The 20,888-nt window shown below is 36.7% G+C and overlaps 2 protein-coding genes across 3 annotated transcripts in view; one reads left to right on the top strand and one right to left on the bottom strand.

The window, feature by feature from the left end:
• Positions 1-1,547: 1,547 nt before the first annotated feature.
• On the top strand, positions 1,548-5,144 carry LOC112637315. The gene has a single exon (XM_025406755.1). It carries the CDS (start codon positions 1,548-1,550, stop codon positions 5,142-5,144), a length of 3,597 nt encoding a protein of 1,198 aa, XP_025262540.1.
• Positions 5,145-6,080: 936 nt separating this feature from the next.
• Positions 6,081-20,888, bottom strand: part of LOC105258218 (uncharacterized protein C1orf112 homolog) — a 48,322-nt gene continuing 33,514 nt past the window's right edge. The window contains exons 2-15 of one of the 2 annotated variants that reach the window (XM_025406715.1): positions 15,925-16,050; positions 15,241-15,387; positions 14,009-14,229; positions 13,212-13,366; positions 12,538-12,722; positions 11,132-11,277; positions 10,782-10,878; positions 10,355-10,526; positions 9,840-10,068; positions 9,176-9,506; positions 8,801-9,001; positions 8,306-8,713; positions 7,134-7,256; positions 6,081-6,354 (exon numbers count right to left, since the gene is read on the bottom strand). In XM_025406715.1, the coding sequence (XP_025262500.1) occupies positions 6,331-6,354; positions 7,134-7,256; positions 8,306-8,713; positions 8,801-9,001; positions 9,176-9,506; positions 9,840-10,068; positions 10,355-10,526; positions 10,782-10,878; positions 11,132-11,277; positions 12,538-12,722; positions 13,212-13,366; positions 14,009-14,229; positions 15,241-15,387; positions 15,925-16,032 (2,547 nt within the window). In that variant the 5' untranslated portion in view covers positions 16,033-16,050 and the 3' untranslated portion in view covers positions 6,081-6,330. Of the gene's footprint in view, positions 6,355-6,950; positions 7,257-8,305; positions 8,714-8,800; positions 9,002-9,175; positions 9,507-9,839; positions 10,069-10,354; positions 10,527-10,781; positions 10,879-11,131; positions 11,278-12,537; positions 12,723-13,211; positions 13,367-14,008; positions 14,230-15,240; positions 15,388-15,924; positions 16,051-20,888 lie in introns of those variants that run through there. The other variant, XM_020029676.2, reaches the window with a different exon arrangement.

Raw genomic sequence — 20,888 nt, 5'->3', positions numbered from 1 at the left:
AATTCAATGAAGTTAGCCATGTATTTGTCACAAGACGAAATTCTCTGCCAAAAGTTAATCATTTCGATTAACAAAATTCGGAATATTTCAGTAAAAATGCAATAAATATTAAAAAATACATCTCTGTACTGTAGCTAAGATCAAATTGTAATATTCCACACAATTTCTCATACTCAAAATATACCAAAAATGGATATTCGTCAATATTGATTTTCAGCTACTTTTTGCTGGGATTGTACGGACGGAGCAAGTAACTCCAATAATAATGTCAATTACGATGGGTCCTCCGCGAATGCGCGGGGCCGGCCGGCGGCGGGTTCCGCCCCGGGGTCGTCGGCGTCCGCCGGGGCGTCATCGCGAGGTCGCCCGTCCGACTCGCGGCAACTCGGGTTGCGCTCCACGGCTCCGGCGCCAGGAACAACAGCAGCAACACCACCTGCAACAACAACAGCATCCACACCCGCCACACCACCGGCGAGGACATCCCCCTCGTACGCGGCCGTCACCGCAGCACCGGGGCCGTCGACGTGCAGAACATCGTCGTCGGCGGCCACAACAACAACAACAACAGCAACGGTGACAGGTGGCGCGGCCGCCATCTTGGATAGCGCCACGGCCGGCGCGCCGGCCGCCGCAACTACGGGCCTTAAGGCGCATCCGCAACCTAAAGGCAGGCTTCCATTGAAGCGCGGCGCAGCCAATAGGAAGAGTTCGCCTCCCGCGTCAAGAGAGGCACGCGGATCGCCCCGCAGACCATCCGGCGAGGTGAATGGACCATTAATGAGGACCTCCGTGACCCCGCCAACCACCATCAGCCCGGCGGGGACCATATATAATCCGAGGATACGGAGGTCCAGCAGCGTGCCTCTCGAGAAGAGCGGCGCGTCCAGGTCGATGCGCGGGCCCCCCCTCCCATCACCGGAGTCTGCCGACGATACACCTACGTTCGGCGGGAGGGGGGGCGAGAGGAGGAGGTCGCCCGAGAGGACCCCGCCAAACACCATCCTGGCGGGGCCTCGTACCAGGAAACAGACTCGGGCGAGCGCATCAGCCGCGAAGTGCGCAACGGAGGCGAGGGCACAGGCCAGACCATCGGCCAATAGCGCATCGCGGGGGCCCCGAAGAGCATCAAAGAAGAAGAGGAGAAGCCCAGGGGCCCAGCCGGCATCCACCATCCGAAAAGCCGGCACCGCGGTGCGCGACTTGAGCGCCGCGCTGACACCGCGGGCGACAGAAGGAGTGGGGGCCCAGGGGACGACGAGGACACCCCCCCTACAACGTGGGACCATGCCCCCCGCAAGACGTACCCCCACCCCGCCGCAGTCCATCCGCGGCGGTCCAGTGGGGGGTCGGAGGTCGCCACTATCACCGCCGGCGATGCCCGCGGTGTCGTCAACGCCTGTCGCACTCACGACCAGCACGGTGACGACAGTTTCATGCGGGTCCCCCGTGATGTCCACGGGGTTCCCCGCGGGGAGGCGGGGCACGCTGCCCCGTCCCACCTCCCCCCCATCACGGAGGTGTCGCCGTGTCTGGTCGGGCGGCGGATGCGTCGAGAGGAGGAGAGGCCCCTAACACCATCCAGAGTGGAGGAGCGGCGACATCCGAAGGAGGTGGCGCAGGGGAGTACGGAGGGCGAGGGGGACAGTGGAGAGGAGGATGAGCCGTGGAGAGTGCGCCTGGGGAGAAGGGCGAGGCGGCGGCTGAGCGGTGGCTCCCCCGGCGGCGGGAGTCCGGCGGCCGCGGGGCGGGACCCGGTGCCCGGCCTTCCCCCGTTGCAAGCGCCGGCGAACTTAAATTCATTAATGAGACCGTACACGGTCCAAGTTCAGCGGACTTTGATCCGCGCTGTTTCAGGGGATGGAGCGGGGGTCCCACCTCAGGGGACTAGCGTGGAGGGAGCATCGGGAGTGCGTGCTGGACGACCTGGAGGACCAGGAGGCGTCAGTCATCCGAGTGCTCCGGAGGGTGTCCCTGGGGTGATGGGTCGTCGGCGGAGAGGACACGCAGCCGGCGGCGTCGGGGCTGGCAGGGAGACACCGGCGGGTCCGAGGAGCAGCGGAGGCGGGAGGCACCTCCGAGGCCTGCGGCGTGCCGCCGGCCCGTCTGCCCAGCCATACGGTGGCCGATCTGTCCCTGCGGCAGTCGCAGGACTCCGCAGACGGCGGCGAGTGGCCGCTCGCGATGTGCTGGTTGGGCGTGCCGAGGCCGTCACCTCGATTGCGGACCTGGAGGAGTTTGCGGCCTCGGTCGCGGCTTTCCTCGGGGAGGAGGCATCGGGGAGGGTTGATGGGGGTGCATCCGGCGTCCGCGACCGTCCAGTTCGGTCGCGTGAGGCGGGGGAGCGGCGCGGCGAGGGAGGGGTGTTGGTGGGAGACGGTGGCGGTGTAAGGGGGGAAAGAGGGTCGGCACCGGCTGGCCCTCTGCAGTCGGGAGAAGGACGCGGCGGCTGGGTGCGCGAGGCCACGCGCGTGCAGGCGCTGTACAGGACGAACCGACGCAAGGCGGTCAGAGAAGTATTGCAGAGGCCCGTAGAATTCTGCCAAGTGCCGAAGGATCGGGTTCATGCGTACTTCGAGCGGCTGTATCGCGGAGGGGAGGATCTGGACGGTTCCAGCGCGGGGGCTGAGCCCACTGATCCCTCGGTCGATGGGGGGGAATACGCGTACCTCATGGATCCCTTCACGGAGCGAGAAGTGGACCGTCGGCTCCGGCGTATGACGAATTCTGCGCCGGGTCCCGACGGTATCACGTACCGTGACCTCCGTGGAGCGGATCCTGGGGCGCGACTCCTCACTGCGCTGTTTAACGCGTGCTATCGGCTCGAGGCAGTCCCCGCGTTCTGGAAGACCTCCAACACCGTATTGGTGTACAAGAAAGGGGATCGCGACTCTTTAGAAAACTGGCGCCCTCTCGCACTGGGAGACACCGCCCCCAAGCTTTTTGCCGCGCTCATCGCCGATCGTATGATCGAATGGGCGGTCGCCAACAACAAGCTCTGTCCGGCTCAGAAGGGGTTCCTGCGGGACGAGGGGTGTTTTGAACACAACTTCGTTCTTCAGGAGGTTCTGACTGATGCCCGGCGGACTCGACGGCAGGCGGTCGTCGCGTGGCTGGACCTATCCAATGCGTTTGGTTCGGTCCCGCACGCGGCGATCCGCCGCGCTCTCGTTCGCTCCGGCGTGCCGGGGGGTCTCGTCAATGTATGGAACTCCATGTATGACGGGTGCTCCACGCGGGTCCGAACCGCTGAGGGCTACACCACTCCTGTCCTTATTCGCTCGGGTGTGCGGCAGGGTTGTCCGCTGAGCCCGATTGTATTTGACCTTGCTATCGACTCGGTACTGCGTGCAGTTACCGCGGTCGATGTGGGGTTCGATCTGTTGGGCTCTCGTCACAGTATTGTGGCGTACGCGGACGACATTGCACTCGTCGCAGATACGCCTGAGGGAATGCGGCGGCTTTTGGCCGTCGCGGAGGGCGCGGCGTCGTCGGTGGGGTTGCGGTTCAACCCTGCCAAATGTGCCACCCTGCATCTCGCCGCGGGCTCTGGCGACAGGGTCCTGCCGACGACGTTCGTCATCCAAGGACAGCCCGTTCATTGCCTTGCATCTGGTGAGCCTTATAGACATCTTGGTGTCCCGACCGGGTCCTCGGTCGACCAAACACCATTTGTCACAATTGGGGGCCTCCTCGAGGATCTCCGAGCGGTGGACCAATCTCTCCTCGCTCCGTGGCAGAAGTTGGAGTTAGTGGCCACCAACATCTTGCCACGGTTGGATTTTCTGCTGCGGGGCGCCACAGTGGAGAAAAAACCCCTGAAGGCCGCCGACCTGCAGGTCCGGCGGATGGCCAAGTCCTGGCTCAACCTCCCGCAGAGAGCCAGTGCGGAGGTTGTCTACCTCCCCCCGAGAGTCGGGGGTTGTGGACTGCTTCCGCTAGCTGACCTTGCGGATATCCTGTCCGTGTCGCATGCCTTCCGTATGCTTACGGCTGGCTGCGACGCGGTCAGGAATCTCGCGTGGGCGTCTCTGCGGGGAGTTGTAGCCAGGCGCATTGGCGGTCCTCCGACCAACGAGGACGTCGCGGCTTTCCTCTCGGGCTCACTCGAGGGGAGGCTGCGAGGCGGGGGTGAATCCTCCCTGTGGTCGAGGGCGAGGAATGCTGCGAGGAGGCAGTCCGAAAGGTTACTCCTTCGGTGGCGGTGGTGTGAAGCGACCGAGGAGCTGATAATCGAGTGCCGGGGTCCCAGGGGCGACGTGGTAAAAGTCCCACCTGGTGCTCGCAACCAGGTGGTGACCCGTCTGCGCTCGGCGGTGGCGGCGTATTATTTCAATTCGCTAATATCCAAACCGGACCAGGGGAAGGTGTTCGAGGTGTCGTCGCGGGCTGGGGTGAGCAATCACTTTGTCCGCGGCGGCAGCTTCACCCGCTTCGCCGACTGGCGATTTATACACCGAGCCAAATTGGATGTCCTCCCACTCAACGGTGCACGCCGTTGGGGGGAGGCAGACCGAAGGTGTCGGCGTTGCGGGTTGGCAGCCGAGACCCTTCCCCATGTCTTAAACCATTGTGGGGTCCATTCTGCCGCCATACAGCTGAGGCACGACGCCGCATTGCACCGCCTCTGGAAGGCTTGCCGGATGCCGGGAGATAAGCGGGTGAATCGGCGAGTTGAGGGAATTGACGGGGAACCTGGGGAGCTACGACCTGACCTTGTGGTCAGGCACGAGCCCTCCAAGTGTGTCGTCATATGCGACGTCGCGGTGCCCTTTGAAAATCGCTGGGAGTCGTTCGAGGAGGCTAGGGCGAGGAAAGTTGCCAAATACTCGTCCCTAGCGGAGGCGCTCCAGCGCGAAGGGTACCGCGTTGTCGTGACGGCCTTCGTCGTCGGTTCCTTGGGCTCGTGGGATCCGGCCAACGAGGCGGTGCTTCGGGTGTTGCACATTGGCAGTGCATATGCCTCTTTGTTGCGCCGTCTCGTTGTCTCGGATTCCATCCGCTGGTCCAGGGATATCTACGTGGAGCATGTGTCTGGCGTTCGCCAGTACGCCGCACCTTCACGCCCCTCTGCTGGTGGGGTGCCCGCTACGCCCCCCCGCGCGTTTCGCCGGCGCGGGCCCGCCGAGCAGGAGCGGCACTAGGTGTCCTGTGCTGATTTGTCTAGTCCCTGTTGTATGTTGTTGTGTGTGAATGCCGCGTAATTTATTAGTTAGTTGTTGTCTTGCCCACGGTTTTAATCTTTTTTGTATTTTCTTCTTTATATATTGTTATATTTTAAAATGTTTATTGCATGTTGTGTGGGCCTCTTTGTTAGCGAGTGTGAATGCCGCGAAAACATTATTGTATTTTATACGAGTGTGAATGCCGCGAAAAATTCTTATTCTTATTTTTATTATCTTCTTTTTCTCTGCCGCGTGCTCGCCTCCGGGCCCTTTTTAATCTCATGACTCTTTCCGCTTGCGTTCGGCCCGGGGGTGTGAGTAATGGTAATTGATGTGAATTGCCCCGGCCAACCAACCGGGGCAATGGAACTATCAAAATGTTCATGATAGGGGGGAGGTTTTTCCTCCCCCCGCGCGCGTATTGCTCGGCCCATCGGCGGGGGGGGCGATTGTCCCCCGCCCATAAATTATTGAAGGTTGCGCGCGGCGTAAGTGTCGCTGACTGTATATCAGCACCCCGGGGGGGCCTATCCCTCCGGGGAACATTAATTGACAATAAAAATTAATTCCACACAATTTCTCATACTCAAAATATACCAAAAATGGATATTCGTCAATATTGATTTTCAGCTACTTTTTGCTGGGATTGTACATACAAAACATCCTTAAGGCTTTACTTGTTGACAATTAAAAAATTTTAAAAGCTCTCTTTCTTTTCTATTTATTTTTTAATTATTTCTCTTCTTGATTTTATATTTCATAATTTTTATACTTACTTCTTATTTTTAATTAAATAGTAGTAAAGCTCTCTTAATTAATAAATTAAAATCATTCAGACAGGCATAGAGAGCTGGAGATCATTATTATTCGCGAATTATACGGATTAAATAGTAGTAAACATTAATAGGTTGAAAATTCAGTATTAATAATACATAGATGTTTAGACAATTTAAGAGCGGACGTTTCGACTTATATTTAAGTCATCTTCAGCGCATATTAATTCTCGGAAAGTAAGCAAATGCTGTACGCAGTAAACATATTTAATGAATTTTAATTCGCAGTAAAACAGTAGGGAGATCATCTTACGGTTATATCCATGGATGAAACGGACCTTACAAGTTTAGGTTAATAGACCTAAATTGTGTGTGATTCTAATGGACGTTTGTCAAACGGCAGACCAATAGTCAGACTATAAAAATAAATAAAGTAATTGTCAACCATGGATTCGCAATATTTACATTTGAAATGAGACTTTAAACAATGAACAGAATAAAGATTATTAAAATTAAAATAATTAAATCAAATTAAGAAGTTATTAAACCCAGTGAGACAAAAGTAACTTATAATATCATGATGAGTCCGAATTATATTAATTTATCTGCCACTAGAAAAACTTTATAAAACTGTATGTTACTTCTCTCTTCGAAGGTACGAATATAAGTGACAGAATAACGTTCATTATACTGGTATTAATTTTTCTGTGTATGACCTCAGGCGTCAGGAAGTTTATTTATTAAATCATTGTATATGTCCGGAAAGCATTCTGTGTCTGTTTGTGAATTTACGCCGTTACGTCTTATTTTGAAATTATTACTATCATTTTCAATAAAATATTTTTAAAATAATGTTACAAATATTATAAATTTCGTTTTAGTTATTGTACATATTTTAATTTATTTAAAAATTATTGTACATTTTTTAATTTATTTTAAATTATTTTATTATATATTTTATAAAGTAATCTTTTTCAATTCATCTTTTACTAATTTTTTTCTTTTTTTCAATTGTTACAATCATTACTATTTCCGATAAATCAATCCTCATCTTTATCACTAGTAGATTATCTATCACACAGAATAAATAAAACATCAGTTCTGTGAAATTTCATTTCGTTTGAAGAATTTTTTCTAGAATAGTTATCAATTTCCTGCAGACGGTATCACTGATAACAGCCTGACCTTCCAATACCTTTGTCAATCCGTTGCACAATTCTTCCGCTCGTTCGTCCAGTTGTACTGATATTGGCATAATAACATCGCATGAGGTTTCCTCTTTTTCCAGCCTTGGTATCTTCTCCTCTCTCTCGGATTCCTTAAATTTATGAATTTATTATATATTTATTGTGATTATTATTTCCATAAAGTCATAATGCTTTGTATTTAACTTATGTATACAGGATGTTTTAATTTTTTTAATTGTTTTATACTTCAAAAAAAAAAAGAAAAAAGATATATAACATTAAATCAAAATTATTTTGTTCGAAGAGGAACATTGGATCTCGATCAATATAATTTTGTATAAAAATAAGAGATTCTTGAGCGATACAATTTTTTAATAATTTTTTTTATATCGTTGAAAAAATCAATTTAATTTAATAGTATACAGGGTGTCTCAAAAGTCCCGGACCGGTCGAATATTTCATAAACTATGCACTTTAGAAAGAAATGTTTCAGACAACCGTAAAATATCTTGTAAAATTTTTCGATTATCTCACCTTAATACTTTTATGTACAAAATAATGAGAGGAATCAATTGGTGTAAAGAAAAAACATAGTTGTTTTTAAGAAAAAAACATGTAATTTGCAATTAACAATTACATATTTTTTTAAAACAACTATGTGTTTTCTTTACCAATTGATTCCTCTCATTATTTTGTACATAAAAGTATTAAGATAAGATAATCGAAAAATGAATATTTTACTAGTTATTTTATGGTTTATGCAAAATTAAGAAATGATTTCAAGCCTTATAATTCGGAAAGTACTTAATGAAAACTAACTTAATTATAGTGTTTTGGAAAGCTCTCGACGTGAGCTACCAGGATATTTAACAAAAAATAGGGAGTTCCATTTAAGAAATTGACGGTGATCTTCACGTAATTTTCAAATGACTCTCCCATGTCAAATCATAGCCACTATCTGATGGCCCCCTTCAAGCCATACAACTTTTGTCTGAAACATTTCTTTCTAAAGTGCATAGTTTATTAAATATTCGACCAGTCCGGGACTTTTGGGACATTCTGTATATTAAAAATAAAATATTAAATTATTGGATTTACTGTTGTGCATAAGATTAAAATAACTTTCCTGAGATACATAATTATCTTTCATTTCTTAAATTGTATCTTTAATCATCCTTACATTGTACTCGTAGCACGTATGCTCGCCGCGACTTTGGATAGCTGTAACTAAATATCTAAGATAGTTTTGCATATTTGCGAAGCCTTCCAGGGAATAATAGGGTTTCGAGGACAAATAAGCTTGCATGATGCTGCTAATGTTCGGCATCTTAGCCAGAGCCTTTGCTACTTTAGCGACTAGTTGCTCCGAACATTTTTGTCCCATATGCTCGAAGGTCTCTAGAGCTTCCTGACGTACCCAGGAGTTTTCGTGTTCCAACAGATGAACCAACAACTCAATCAAAATAGGCGCGACGCTCTGCACTCTGCAATGATCAAAATCCTCGATGCATCGTCGTAGAAAATGGCAGATTTTGATTTTGCCCGGAGGAGGCAGATAAATGCACGAGGTCGCGATAGACTTCAAAATCTGAAATATCAAATATTTTCAATACTTTTACGACCACAAAATTTTATACTTAATAAATAAGTAAATAACAATAAAGCATATTTATACCGAACAAAACGTATTATCCTGAAAACATCCAAGATGAGTGACATCGAGCAAACTAACGAACAAATCAGATAGTATATCTAATTGTTTGCCCTCGCAAACGATGATCGCACTTTCCACGAAAGTCCATATTTTAGTTAAGATTTCAATAATGTCCTTATTATCCCTGTAATCTATCATTATTATCGTTGATATGGATTGTATCTGGAAACAAGTGGACAAGAGATTTTCAAGTTTGAAAGTTTTCTAAGCAATATTTTAACATTGATCAAAGTTTTTGAATTAAATTAATACGAAAATTTATTCATTTTTTGAATTAAATTAATAAGAAAATTTATTCTTTTTTTTTGCAATATATAAGAGATTGATAAATCTTACAAGTCGTTTCCAATTTCGAGTAGAAGGATGTTCTTGCAGATCCAAAAAAGCCTTCGACAAATCCCCGAGTTTATGGGATAATTGTTTCGTAAGAAAACCTTTAGTTTTTCCTACTAGTAAATACACGATAGGTGCGTAATTATTTGTATCCAGATTCTCGATAAGATTTCCGAGAAGGGAAAATTTCATGTCTTCGTTTAATAGTTCAAATAGACTGATAATCATGTAATCTAGCATGATTGCTTCTATGCTATCATGTCTTTCTATTAAAATGACGGATACTTTGAACAGATGTTTGATATGATCGGCGCACAACTGTGAAGTCCCGAGTCTTAAACATATTTTAATTAATATTTTAATTAATGTATGATTAAACAATTAATTATATTAATAATATTAATGAATATTAATTATATTAATGAATTAATTAGACCTATATATTATTAAAAATCATAAAAAATAATGTATTAATCAATAAAAATTATATTAATTTTTTTATTAATTAATTAATAATATATTAATTAATTGATTAATATAATAATTAATAATATATTAATTAATTAATTAAGTGCATTTGCAACTATTATTTTATTCATCAAAGTATTAATTTCATTAATATTAATGCTAATATTAATATTTATGAAGATCAAGCGCGGTCGTTTACCTGGCAATAAAACACCAAACATCCGAGCTTAACAGAGAGCTCCAAAAGTGACCACACAACAGATGCTTTAGCAAAAGTGTCTCGAGTGTGTGAAAGTCTTTTAATTGAATTTTGCTGATAAGATTGCAAAAAAAGATTAAAGTTGCCTCATAGACACTGATCAACCGTGATCCACCGATCTCATCAATGCCTGATAATCTAAACTCTCCGATACAGATTTCTTCTCCAACTACAATAGAAATAACTTATTATAACTGTTGATACAAACTGTTTATAAAAACTTATTATAACTGTTATAAAATATAAACATATTTTAATATAAAATATAAAGATATTTTAATATAAAATATAAATATAAATATAAATATAAAATATAAATATAATTTAATTGATAAATTATTTTAAATTTATAAAACTTTTTTATTAAATTCATATTTATAATATGTATTTAATTTATAAATCCTTAAAATTAGATTATATAAAATTCTTGAAATTGTTTACTTTTTATCACTTACGATATTCTATATATGTCAGTGCGACGTCTAAGATCGAATCTGAATCTAAAAACCATTTGCAACAATGCTCGTATGGCATGTTGTTCAGTTTTTTCATAATAGCTATTGTCAATAAATAATAATTTACATATTGATCATGTGAGACAATTTGCTTTCCATACTGGAAATATACCTAAAACATACGAACAATTGCAATTTACACAATTTTGTAAAATGTGCTAATTTTTATGTGCATATTTCTCATTTTTTTTCATATAATGTAATAATGTAATAATGTAAGAATATCTTAGTTTATCATATTTTGTGCTATTTTGTGTATACAAATTTATTATTTATTATTTTACGAAGAAATAGAACTGCTTATAATAATGATAAAATATTATAAATGCGATTTATTTTCTTTTTTTTTAATTGAATTTTATTGCACCTGCTTGAAATCATAGTGTTTAAAGATGATATCTAGGAAAATCGTGGCATTGATCGAGATTCTTTCATCCCGTTTTGTTAAACCGAAGCATGAATATCTGTAACAAAAATAATTAATATAATAAATTATATTATTGTATTATATAATATTTATTATATCCTTTTAATAGTATATTCTATTGTTTAATTATATAAATGTATAATATTCATATAATGTGTATATAATAATTCTATATAATATAATTTTAAGCAATACATACATACAAGCGAAAGTTCTTATAAAAGTCAAAAATATAATTTCTATTTCGATTAAAGATTAATATAGTGTGTGATTGATGAAAAGTTGATTACCCATGCATATACGCCAAAAATTCTAGCAGACATGGCATCGTTTCGGATGTAAGATGTTCATTGTAGACAGTTGTTAATTTCTCGAGGATTTTCAGCAAACGCATAGCAACCATTATACTTCGTTCCGCATTCTTATCCTTTTGATCCTACAATATAATATATCTAATTGTTACTGATGTATATACAATATTATTAATATAATTATCAATATATATATATTGATAATTATATTAATAATATTATAATATATATATTATATAATGTATAATATATATAATATATAATATATAATATATATATATATATATATAATTATATTAATAATATTATTTATATATATATATATATATATATATATATATATACAAGGTGACCCAAAAGTCCCGGATCAGTCGAATATTTCATAAACTATGCATTTTAGAAAGAAATATTTCAGACAAAAGTTGTATGGCTTGAAGAGGGCCATCAGATAATGGCAATGATTTGACATGGGAGAGTCATTTGAAAGTTACGTGAAGATTACCGTCAATTTCTTAAATGGAACTCCCTAGTTTTTATTAAATATTCTGGTAGCTCACGTCGAGAGCTTTCCAAAACACTATAAATAAGTTAGTTTTCATTAAGTACTTTCCGAATTATGAGGCTCGAAATCATTTCTTAATTTTACATAAACCATAAAATATCTTGTAAAATATTCATTTTTCGATTATCTTACCTTAATAATTTTATGTACAAAATAATGAGAGGAATCAATTGGTGTAAAGAAAAAACATAGTTGTTTTTAAGAAAAAAATATGTAATTTGCAATTAACAATTACATTTTTTTTTTTAAAACAACTATGTGTTTTCTTTACACCAATTGATTCCTCTCATTATTATTGTGTATAAAAGTATTAAGATAAGATAATCGAAAAATGAATATTTTACTAGATATTTTATGGTTTATGCAAAATTAAGAAATGATTTCAAGCCTCATAACTCGAAAAGTACTCAATGAAGAAATACTTTATTATAGTGTTTTGGGAAGCTCTCGAGATAAGCTACACAAATATGTAATAAAAATAGGGAGTTCCATTTAAGAAATTGACGGTGATCTTCACGTAACTTTCAAATGACTCTCCCATGTCAAATCATTGCCACTATCTGATGGCCCCCTTCAAGTCATACAACTTTTGTCTGAAACATTTCTTTCTAAAGTGCATAGTTTATGAAATATTCGACCGGTCCGGGACTTTTGAGACACCCTGTATATATAAAATATTGCTAATATAATAAATATAATGTATAATATTATTATATTAATATCTAAAATTATTATTTATAATGCATTGTATGAAAATATTTCATCTAGATTCGCGCTAAAATAAATAATGTAGCACATATATTAAAATTGCATTCTAATATACCTTGATCGTGGACAAAAGACAAGATACATCTTTCGCCATTTGAGTGAGATGTATTATGACGCTGTTTGGTTTAATATCATCATGATAAGTGATCGCCAGCTTAGCGAATGCTTCGGATAAATCAACAAACGTCTTGGTATCCATACCGTTTGCAATGGAAGCGATGTTACCATATGCATCGATTACTAAGAAAATCAATGGCAATAGATAGAAATTAATTAAATGCATTAAAAAGCAGTAAAATTTAATATAGTTTAAAATTTAATAAAGTTTTCTTTAATATATAACAAAAAAGAATATGTTTTATCATATATTTTACAAGAAAATCGATTTAGAATTTTGTATTTACGGGAAAATAAATATATTAATAAGAGCTCAATAAGAATGAGATATCTTATATTTTTATAAAATAATACGTTTCTAAATAATTTTTCGAAATTTGCAAAACCTCTCTCTCAAAAATCTCCCTCTCTCTCTCTCTCTCTCTCTTTCTCTCTGTTTTAATTATTTCACATATACACTGTAAATTATTGTCTATTATGTTTTTTTTTCTGTTTCTAGTTACTAAGTTAAGTTGAAAAAATCCTTAAGAATGAATACGCTCGCGATAAGGTCGAAAGTAAAGATTCCCAGGTTAAAGAGTCGTTAGGACATAATGGACGGATCGCTCTTACCTTTCGTCAACAGCTCCGTTTCCGATTGCACATCCGTGTCGAAAACGATTACGCCGTCCAAAGTGGCAAAGAACAGCTTAAAGATCGCGCCTCCTTTTGTGAATAAATTTCTCAATTCTTGCATGGCACCGCTCAATAATACTCCATATTTTGGGCTATAATAATTTTTCAACAATCTTTTTTATTCTATGTATTAATCTATGTATATTTATGTCACAAAAATGTCATAAAATCACAAAAATTCCTAATAATTATTTATTTTTTACACGAATAATTTTTAATAATAACAGAAGGAACAAAATATCATAACAGTATCATATATGATATTAATGAAAATTTCTCTAGAAAAAATGAAGTAATAATAATAATAAAAAATAATAAAAATAAAAATGAAAAATAAATATAATAAAAATAATAAAAATAAAAATGAAAAATAAATAATAATAAAAATAATAAAAATAAAAATGAAAAATAAATAATAAAAATGATCATAGTAAAATTATGGAAATAAATTAAACAAATTTAATATAAGAAAAAAATAATATCCATACAAATATAATAATATGAAAAATTAATGATGAAACAATTATATCCATCATCAAAGAAAATAATATTTATGTGACAGATTTATTTGCAATTGCGTATTTATATCGAAATCAAACAGTGTCTCGACAATATTTATTCTAATTTATAATATATGAAAATTTATTAATATTTAAATTTATATTTATTAATAAATTTAATTAGAATTTATTAATATATGAAAATGAGTGTATCGTTTATTATATTAAAAATACCTGGTTTTGCAATGCTCAAAAACGACTTTGATCGTTTCAGGTAAAATGTCGCATAATGATGTGATGTAAACAGCTCGAACTTTTCCAAGTGTGGATACATGTTCTATGCATTCCTTCCAGAAGACAAGCATACCATCACAGATACGTAGTTTGTGCGTAACATTATCCAGATCATCGATTCTCGCATCGTTCTTTACTGTGTCGTCTATGGAGCTTACGATCTTTAGCATTACAGAAAATCGAAAATATCCCAATATGAAAGATGAAACAATCAGATTATAAATAAGATTTTATGTACAATAGAATTATAATTTTACACATACAACACATACATGAATATAATTTAAAAAATATATATACAGGGTGTCCTATTTTAATTCATCCAGTCGAATATCTCGAAAACCAAGTCCGAGAGAGAAAAATGTTTCAGACAAAAGTTGTATGGTTTCAAGGGTGCCATAAGAGGGTACCATTGGTTTGACCTTGAAGAGTCATTTAGAGGTCATGCGAAGGTTACTTTAATTTTTTTAAATGGAACACCCTATATATTTTTGCACATTCTTGTAGCTCATCTCGAGAGCTTTCCAAAACACTATAATAAAGTATTTCTTCATCGAACACTTTTCGAGTTATGAGACTTGAAATAATTTCTTAATTTTACATAAACCATAAAATATCTAATAAAATATTCATTTTTCGATTATCTTACCTTAAAGAAAACATACAGTTGTTTTTACACCAATTGATTCCTCTCATTATTTTGTACATAAAAATATTAAGGTAAGATAATATTTTGTACATAAAGGTAAGATATTATTTTGTACATAAAAATATTAAGGTAAGAGAGAGATAATTGAAAAATGAATATTTTACTAGATATTTTATGGTTTGTGTAAAATTAAGAAATTATTTCAAGCCTCATAAATCGAAAAGTATTCAATGAAGAAATACTTTATTATAGAGTTTTGGAAAGATCTCGAGATGAACTACAAGAATGTATAAAAATATATAGGGTGTTCTATTTAAAAAAATTAAAGTGATCTTCGCGTGACCTTCGAATGACTCTTCAAGGTCAAACTAATGATACCATCTTATGATCCCCTTGAAATCATACAACTTTTGTCGGAAACATTTTTCTCTCTCGGGCTTGGTTTTCGAGATATTCGACTAGATATATTAAAATGGGACACCCTGTATATGTATGTTATAATATTAATTTTTCATAAAATTACCTGTAATAGAAAGTGTTGAGCTTTTGGCAGAATTTTTTTGAAAACTTGCTCATCAAGCGATTCAACTGTATATCTGGAGAGACATTGTTTCAATGTTTCTAGCAAGCATTTCGTATCAAGAGCAAGCTCTTCATTTTCTAGTAACGCGTAACGATTGAAAAAAGCATTAAGGATTAATCATCTTAATGGGATTCGCAAAAGAAGATTATATAAGAAATGTGGGAGAAAGAAAAAAGATTATATAACGAGATATTAATTAATTATATATGCATAATTTTAAAAAGAAAACATAATATAAAAAAATTTCTTATTTTTCAAAAAATTTATTATTTTCATATTTTTCAAGATTAACATGTTTTTCTTTAAATGAAAAGATGTATTTTTATTTTTCTTGCATTTTTTGTAAATGTATATATTTTGTAAATGTATATATTTATATATTTTTTGTAAATGTATATATTTTTAAAAATATACATTTTTCGAAAAAATAAATAAATTTATGTATTTTTATTTTTCTTGCATTTTTTATTTCGAATTAATTTTATATCATTAGAACTTCTTGCAACGTAATTAGCTTCTTAAAATTATACAAATTATATCATTAATATCTTTCGGTTTTTTTTAAATTTAAAGTTACTTAGATATTCTATTCCCACCTAATCATTTTGTATATTAAAAGGATATTTGTAGCTTGCACACTTGGTTATCTATATCAACCAATTCGAAGAAATCCTCATCGAGCTGATAGCTTGAAGCTTCGCTGAAGTTGATTGTACAGTTGGGCGATGACATCTTCCTACACAGCCTATTCTAGAATGTAAAACAAATTATTAATAAAATATTTATTATTAACGTATAAATATCTCAGAAAAACTATTGATAACTTTTTACATTTAATAAGTCTTTTCTATTCTATTGTTCCAAATATCTCTCCTATTATTTTCAAGTATTTTATACTTGACAAACTTAATTAGCAGTGTTTGCTGTAGATAATTTCAAAATTATCTAGATAAAGATAAAGATAAAAATCCGTAAATTTATCTTAGATGAGATAAAGATGATTTTGCTTTTACTTAATCTAGATGAAAGATGAGAGGATTATTGTGATAATCTAGATAATCTAGATATTTTTGTTTATTTTATAAGACTATAAATATTTGTAAAAAATGTGACGCAGATTATAAATGGGATATTAAAATCATAAACACATATTCTTTCTCTTTTCCTAAAGAATATTTAAATAATAACAAAAAAGTATATAAACAATATGATAAATATTTATTTATTAATTTATATTTATAATATATTTTTATAATATATTTATAATATATTAATAATATATTAATAATATAATAATCAATGTGTAACAATACATATATCATTTTTATAAAATATACATTAATGCATTGCACAAATTTAAGTAAAACATGTACAAGATAAAGTATATTTGTAATATTATTTTCCAAATAAAAAATATATTTTAGCTATTTTAGATAGATTTTTAGAAGCTTGCCTGGAAAATTCTTTTGCATAATGAAAACGTCATCTTAGACAATTTTTAGATAAGATGACATATATTTTTTATCTAAGATAAAGATAAAGATACTTTGTATTTCTTCACCTAGTTAAAGATAAAGATGATCCATTTCTTTACCTAGATAATTATCTAGATAATTTTATCTAGATACCAGCAAACACTGTTAATTAGTGATACTTAAACTATTATTAAAGAGATTTAAATACAATTTATTGATTCAATTTATTGATTAAGTGTTATAATAAAAGTAAAATACACTAATAGTTCAAACTATTCGCCAGTAGCGTATTTTCATAACAGCCCCAATGTGAAGATCGATCAACGGGGGGGGGGGGGGGGTTGTAATCAGACCTCCCCCCTCCCGATCGTGAATAATGGGTAAAAGCGGAGCAAATCGAAAATTTCTTGGCAATGCTCGAGGTTGCCGAAGTTTGCTGATAAGGATGTCAATTAAGGCAGCCTCTCTAATCGCCGATTTGCCAAAACTTTCTGTCTGCAATTTCTGCGCTATCGCCGACAACCGAGATTGTAACCCACTTCTCAAAAGGATTTAACCGATCGAGTCGATGCAAAGTCAATCTATTGAAATTCCTCATCATTTCATTCATTTTAATCATTCAATTATTATACAAATATTTTTTTGCGTTCATCAGATTGCAATTTTTCGATAACGCGCATAAAATTCAAGATAAAAATAATTAAAATAAAAATATTGGGATCAATATTATGCGATCAATGTTAATAGAATAGAGGAAAATCAAACTGAGATTAGTTGAAAAGGCTTCTATGAATCAAGAAAAAGGGATTTTATGAATGAATAAAAAAAAGAGAGAAATAACTTTAGAAAGATTAACGAATATTTGTAGGGTTGCACAAGACACAAGACACGACAATATTCGTAAAAATATTGTATTGGTACTGAAAATTTTCAAAAATTTAAATCTTGCCTTGGTCTTGAGTGAATATTGGTAGCAAAAATCTCGTCTTGTATTGTCTTATCTCGATTTTATTAACAATTTTTTATCTAATATTAAAAAATTATTTAAATAATATTTAACATAATTTTTGTAATATAATTTGAAATAATTATTACTATTGTATGATATTTTAATTATAATTATTACTATGTAATCGATATAAATGCCGTTTATTTATATAAAAAAACATTTAATGTTTCATGGAAAACAGAAATTAATAATTATTTATAGGCTCCAAGAGAATGTGCAGATATAAATATTTTGGAGTGGTAAAAAAATCAGATTCATATTTATCCCACATTGTCAAAAATGGCTCGAAACATTTTAAGTTCAATTGCCTCGTCCATGCCAGTAGAAAGACTTTTCTCAATGGGAACTTTGACTATGTTAAAAAATAGAACCAGATTACAAAGTAAATCTTTAAAAGCACTAATGTATATCAATTCCTGGGTGAAATCCTCTTTATAATGTCTAAAATTTGCGAGTTTGATTTCTAATTTATAAAAATATTATATTGTATTAATATTAAATGCTTTTAAATTTATTAATATAAATGTTTTTATTGAATACATTTTTTTTAAATTCATATACAGGGTGTCCCAAAAGTCCCGGACCGATCGAATATTTCATAAACTATGTATTTTAGAAAGAAATGTTTCAGACAAAAGTTGTATGGCTTGAAGGGGACCATCAAATAGTGGCAATGATTTGACCTTGGAGAGTCATTTGAAGGTGACATAAAGGTCTTCAATTTCTTAAATGGAACTCCCTATTTTTTATTACATATTCGTATAGCTTATCTCGAGACTTTTCCAAAACACTATAATAAAGTATTTCTTCATTGAGTACTTTTCGAGTTATGAGGCTTGAAATCATTTCTTAATTTTGCATAAACCATAAAATATCTAGTATATTCATTTTTCGATTATCTTACCTTAATATTTTTATGTACAAAATAATGAGAGGAATCAATTGGTGTAAAGAAAACACATAGTTGTTTAAAAAAAAATGTAATTGTTAATTGCAAATTACATATTTTTTTCTTAAAAACAACTATGTTTTTTCTTTACACCAATTGATTCCTCTCATTATTTTGTACATAAAAGTATTAAGGTAAGATAATAGAAAAATTAATATTTTACAAGATATTTTACGGTTTATGCAAAATTAAGAAATGATTTCAAGCCTCATAACTCGAAAAGTACTCAATGAAGAAATACTTTATTATAGTGTTTTGGAAAGCTCTCGACGTGAGCTACCAGAATATTTAATAAAAAATAGGAAGTTTCATTTAAGAAATTGACGGTGATCTTCACGTGACTTTCAAATGACTCTCCCATGTCAAATCATTGCCACTATCTGATGGCCGCCTTCAAGCCATACAACTTTTGTCTGAAACATTTCTTTCTAAAGTGCATAGTTTATGAAATATTCGATCGGTTCGGGACTTTTGGGACCTGTATAGTGATTTTTTTCATTTACAAATATAAATATTTTAGTTTCTTTGAGAACCAATAATCTTGACAGTCTTAGTCTTGGTATTGTCTTGATAACTAATTAAAAATCTTGTCTTGATCTTGTCTTGAAATTCAAGACAAGGCAAGACAATATCAAGACTAATCTTGGTATCTCGTGCAATCCTGCAAGGGAAAGGAGAGGTAATCGCGGGGTGTCGAGTAGTTGGAGGGTAAACGAGTGAGAAAAGAAGCCGATCCCAGCCAGGAATTGGAATGATCGAGCCGTCGACTTGCCATGGCAACTGCGGACAACAAGCTGTCAGATGATGGGCAGAGTTTTGATCAATAATACCGGCAGTGACTGGCTGCCTGTGCCGGCGGTTCTCGAATTCGATATACGGAGTCGCGCGAACGGTGATTTCGACGACTCCAAACAACAGCACGTGGTCGCTGGGTTGTAGTAAGGACAGAGGGTGGTAAAGGGGTTAAGAGAGGGTGGTTCCGACACGTGACCACGCGAGCGACGTGTACCAGGCTGAGTCACGGAGGATGGATTTGAGCGATGTGATTTTCGATCGAGAGATGCTAATTTTTCGTCCCTGAATTACTGAATTCGAGTCACTATAAAAAGCGGCATCGACTACTGATTGCAATAGTCGGCGTTTCGGTACTTTGATATCGGAAAAGTTTGATTTATTGAGTTGATATGATATCCAAACATTATATTCGGATAAAGCGATAAATGATGAAATGAAAAATCTGCAACGGGGAATATTACAAATAACGTAATGCAGAAGATTAAAGTTTGCTATCGACGAAAGAATTATCTACATTTAAATTTCCTTCAATTATCTCCCGTTTCTTACTTTAATAATGCGGAAAAATACAAGATAATTAAAAAGAAAATTAAAATAATAATAAGATGATAATTATTCGCTTGAGGAAAATAAATATATATCATGCTCACGTGAGGCTTTTTTTTTAATTTAAAAGTTATTCACGTTTTTTAATAATATAACTCTCATTAATAATAACGATATAACTCTCGTTAATAGCGTGCAGTAACACAAATAAAAATTTAATCCAAAAAATGATATAATTAATAAAATAAATTTCACCCCAAATAAATAAAATCCCTCCTAAGGATGTTAAGCAAATCATTCTTTTGTCTATTTTTCCGTGTCATTAAAAAGCAAGGAAAATATTTCGACTACACAAATTAAGACATTTCATATACAGGGTGTCTCATTTTAATTTCCCCAGGCAAATATTTCGAAAAATAATAAAAAATCGAAAAAATGTTTCATACAAAAGTTGTATGGTTTCTAGGGGGACATAAGATGATGCCATTAGTTTGACCTTGAAGAGTCACATGAACGTTATTTTGAATTTCTTAAATGAAACATATATTTTTGCATATTCTTGTAGCTTATCTCGAGAGCTTTCCAAAACACTATAATAAATTATTTTTTCATGAAGTACTTTTCGAGTTATAAGGCTTAAAATCATTTCTTAATTTTCCATAAACCATAAAATATCTTGTAAAATATTCATTTTTCGATTATCTTTCCTCAATACTTTTATGTACAAAATAATGAGAGAAATCAATTAGTATAAAGAAAACAGAAAAAATATGGAATTGTTAATTGTAAATTACATATTTTTTCTTAAAAACAA

Source organism: Camponotus floridanus, unplaced genomic scaffold (assembly GCF_003227725.1).
Source record: "Camponotus floridanus strain SB8 unplaced genomic scaffold, Cflo_v7.5 scaffold152, whole genome shotgun sequence".
In the NCBI taxonomy this organism is placed as follows: Eukaryota; Metazoa; Arthropoda; class Insecta; order Hymenoptera; family Formicidae; genus Camponotus; species Camponotus floridanus.
Note: the sequence above shows the minus strand (reverse complement) of the source record. Positions and strands in the feature narration are given on the sequence as shown.

Coding starts and splice junctions, on each gene's coding strand:
- LOC112637315 (XM_025406755.1), top strand. CDS start 1,548: ATGCGTCGAGAGGAGGAGAGGCCCCTAACACCATCCAGAGTGGAGGAG.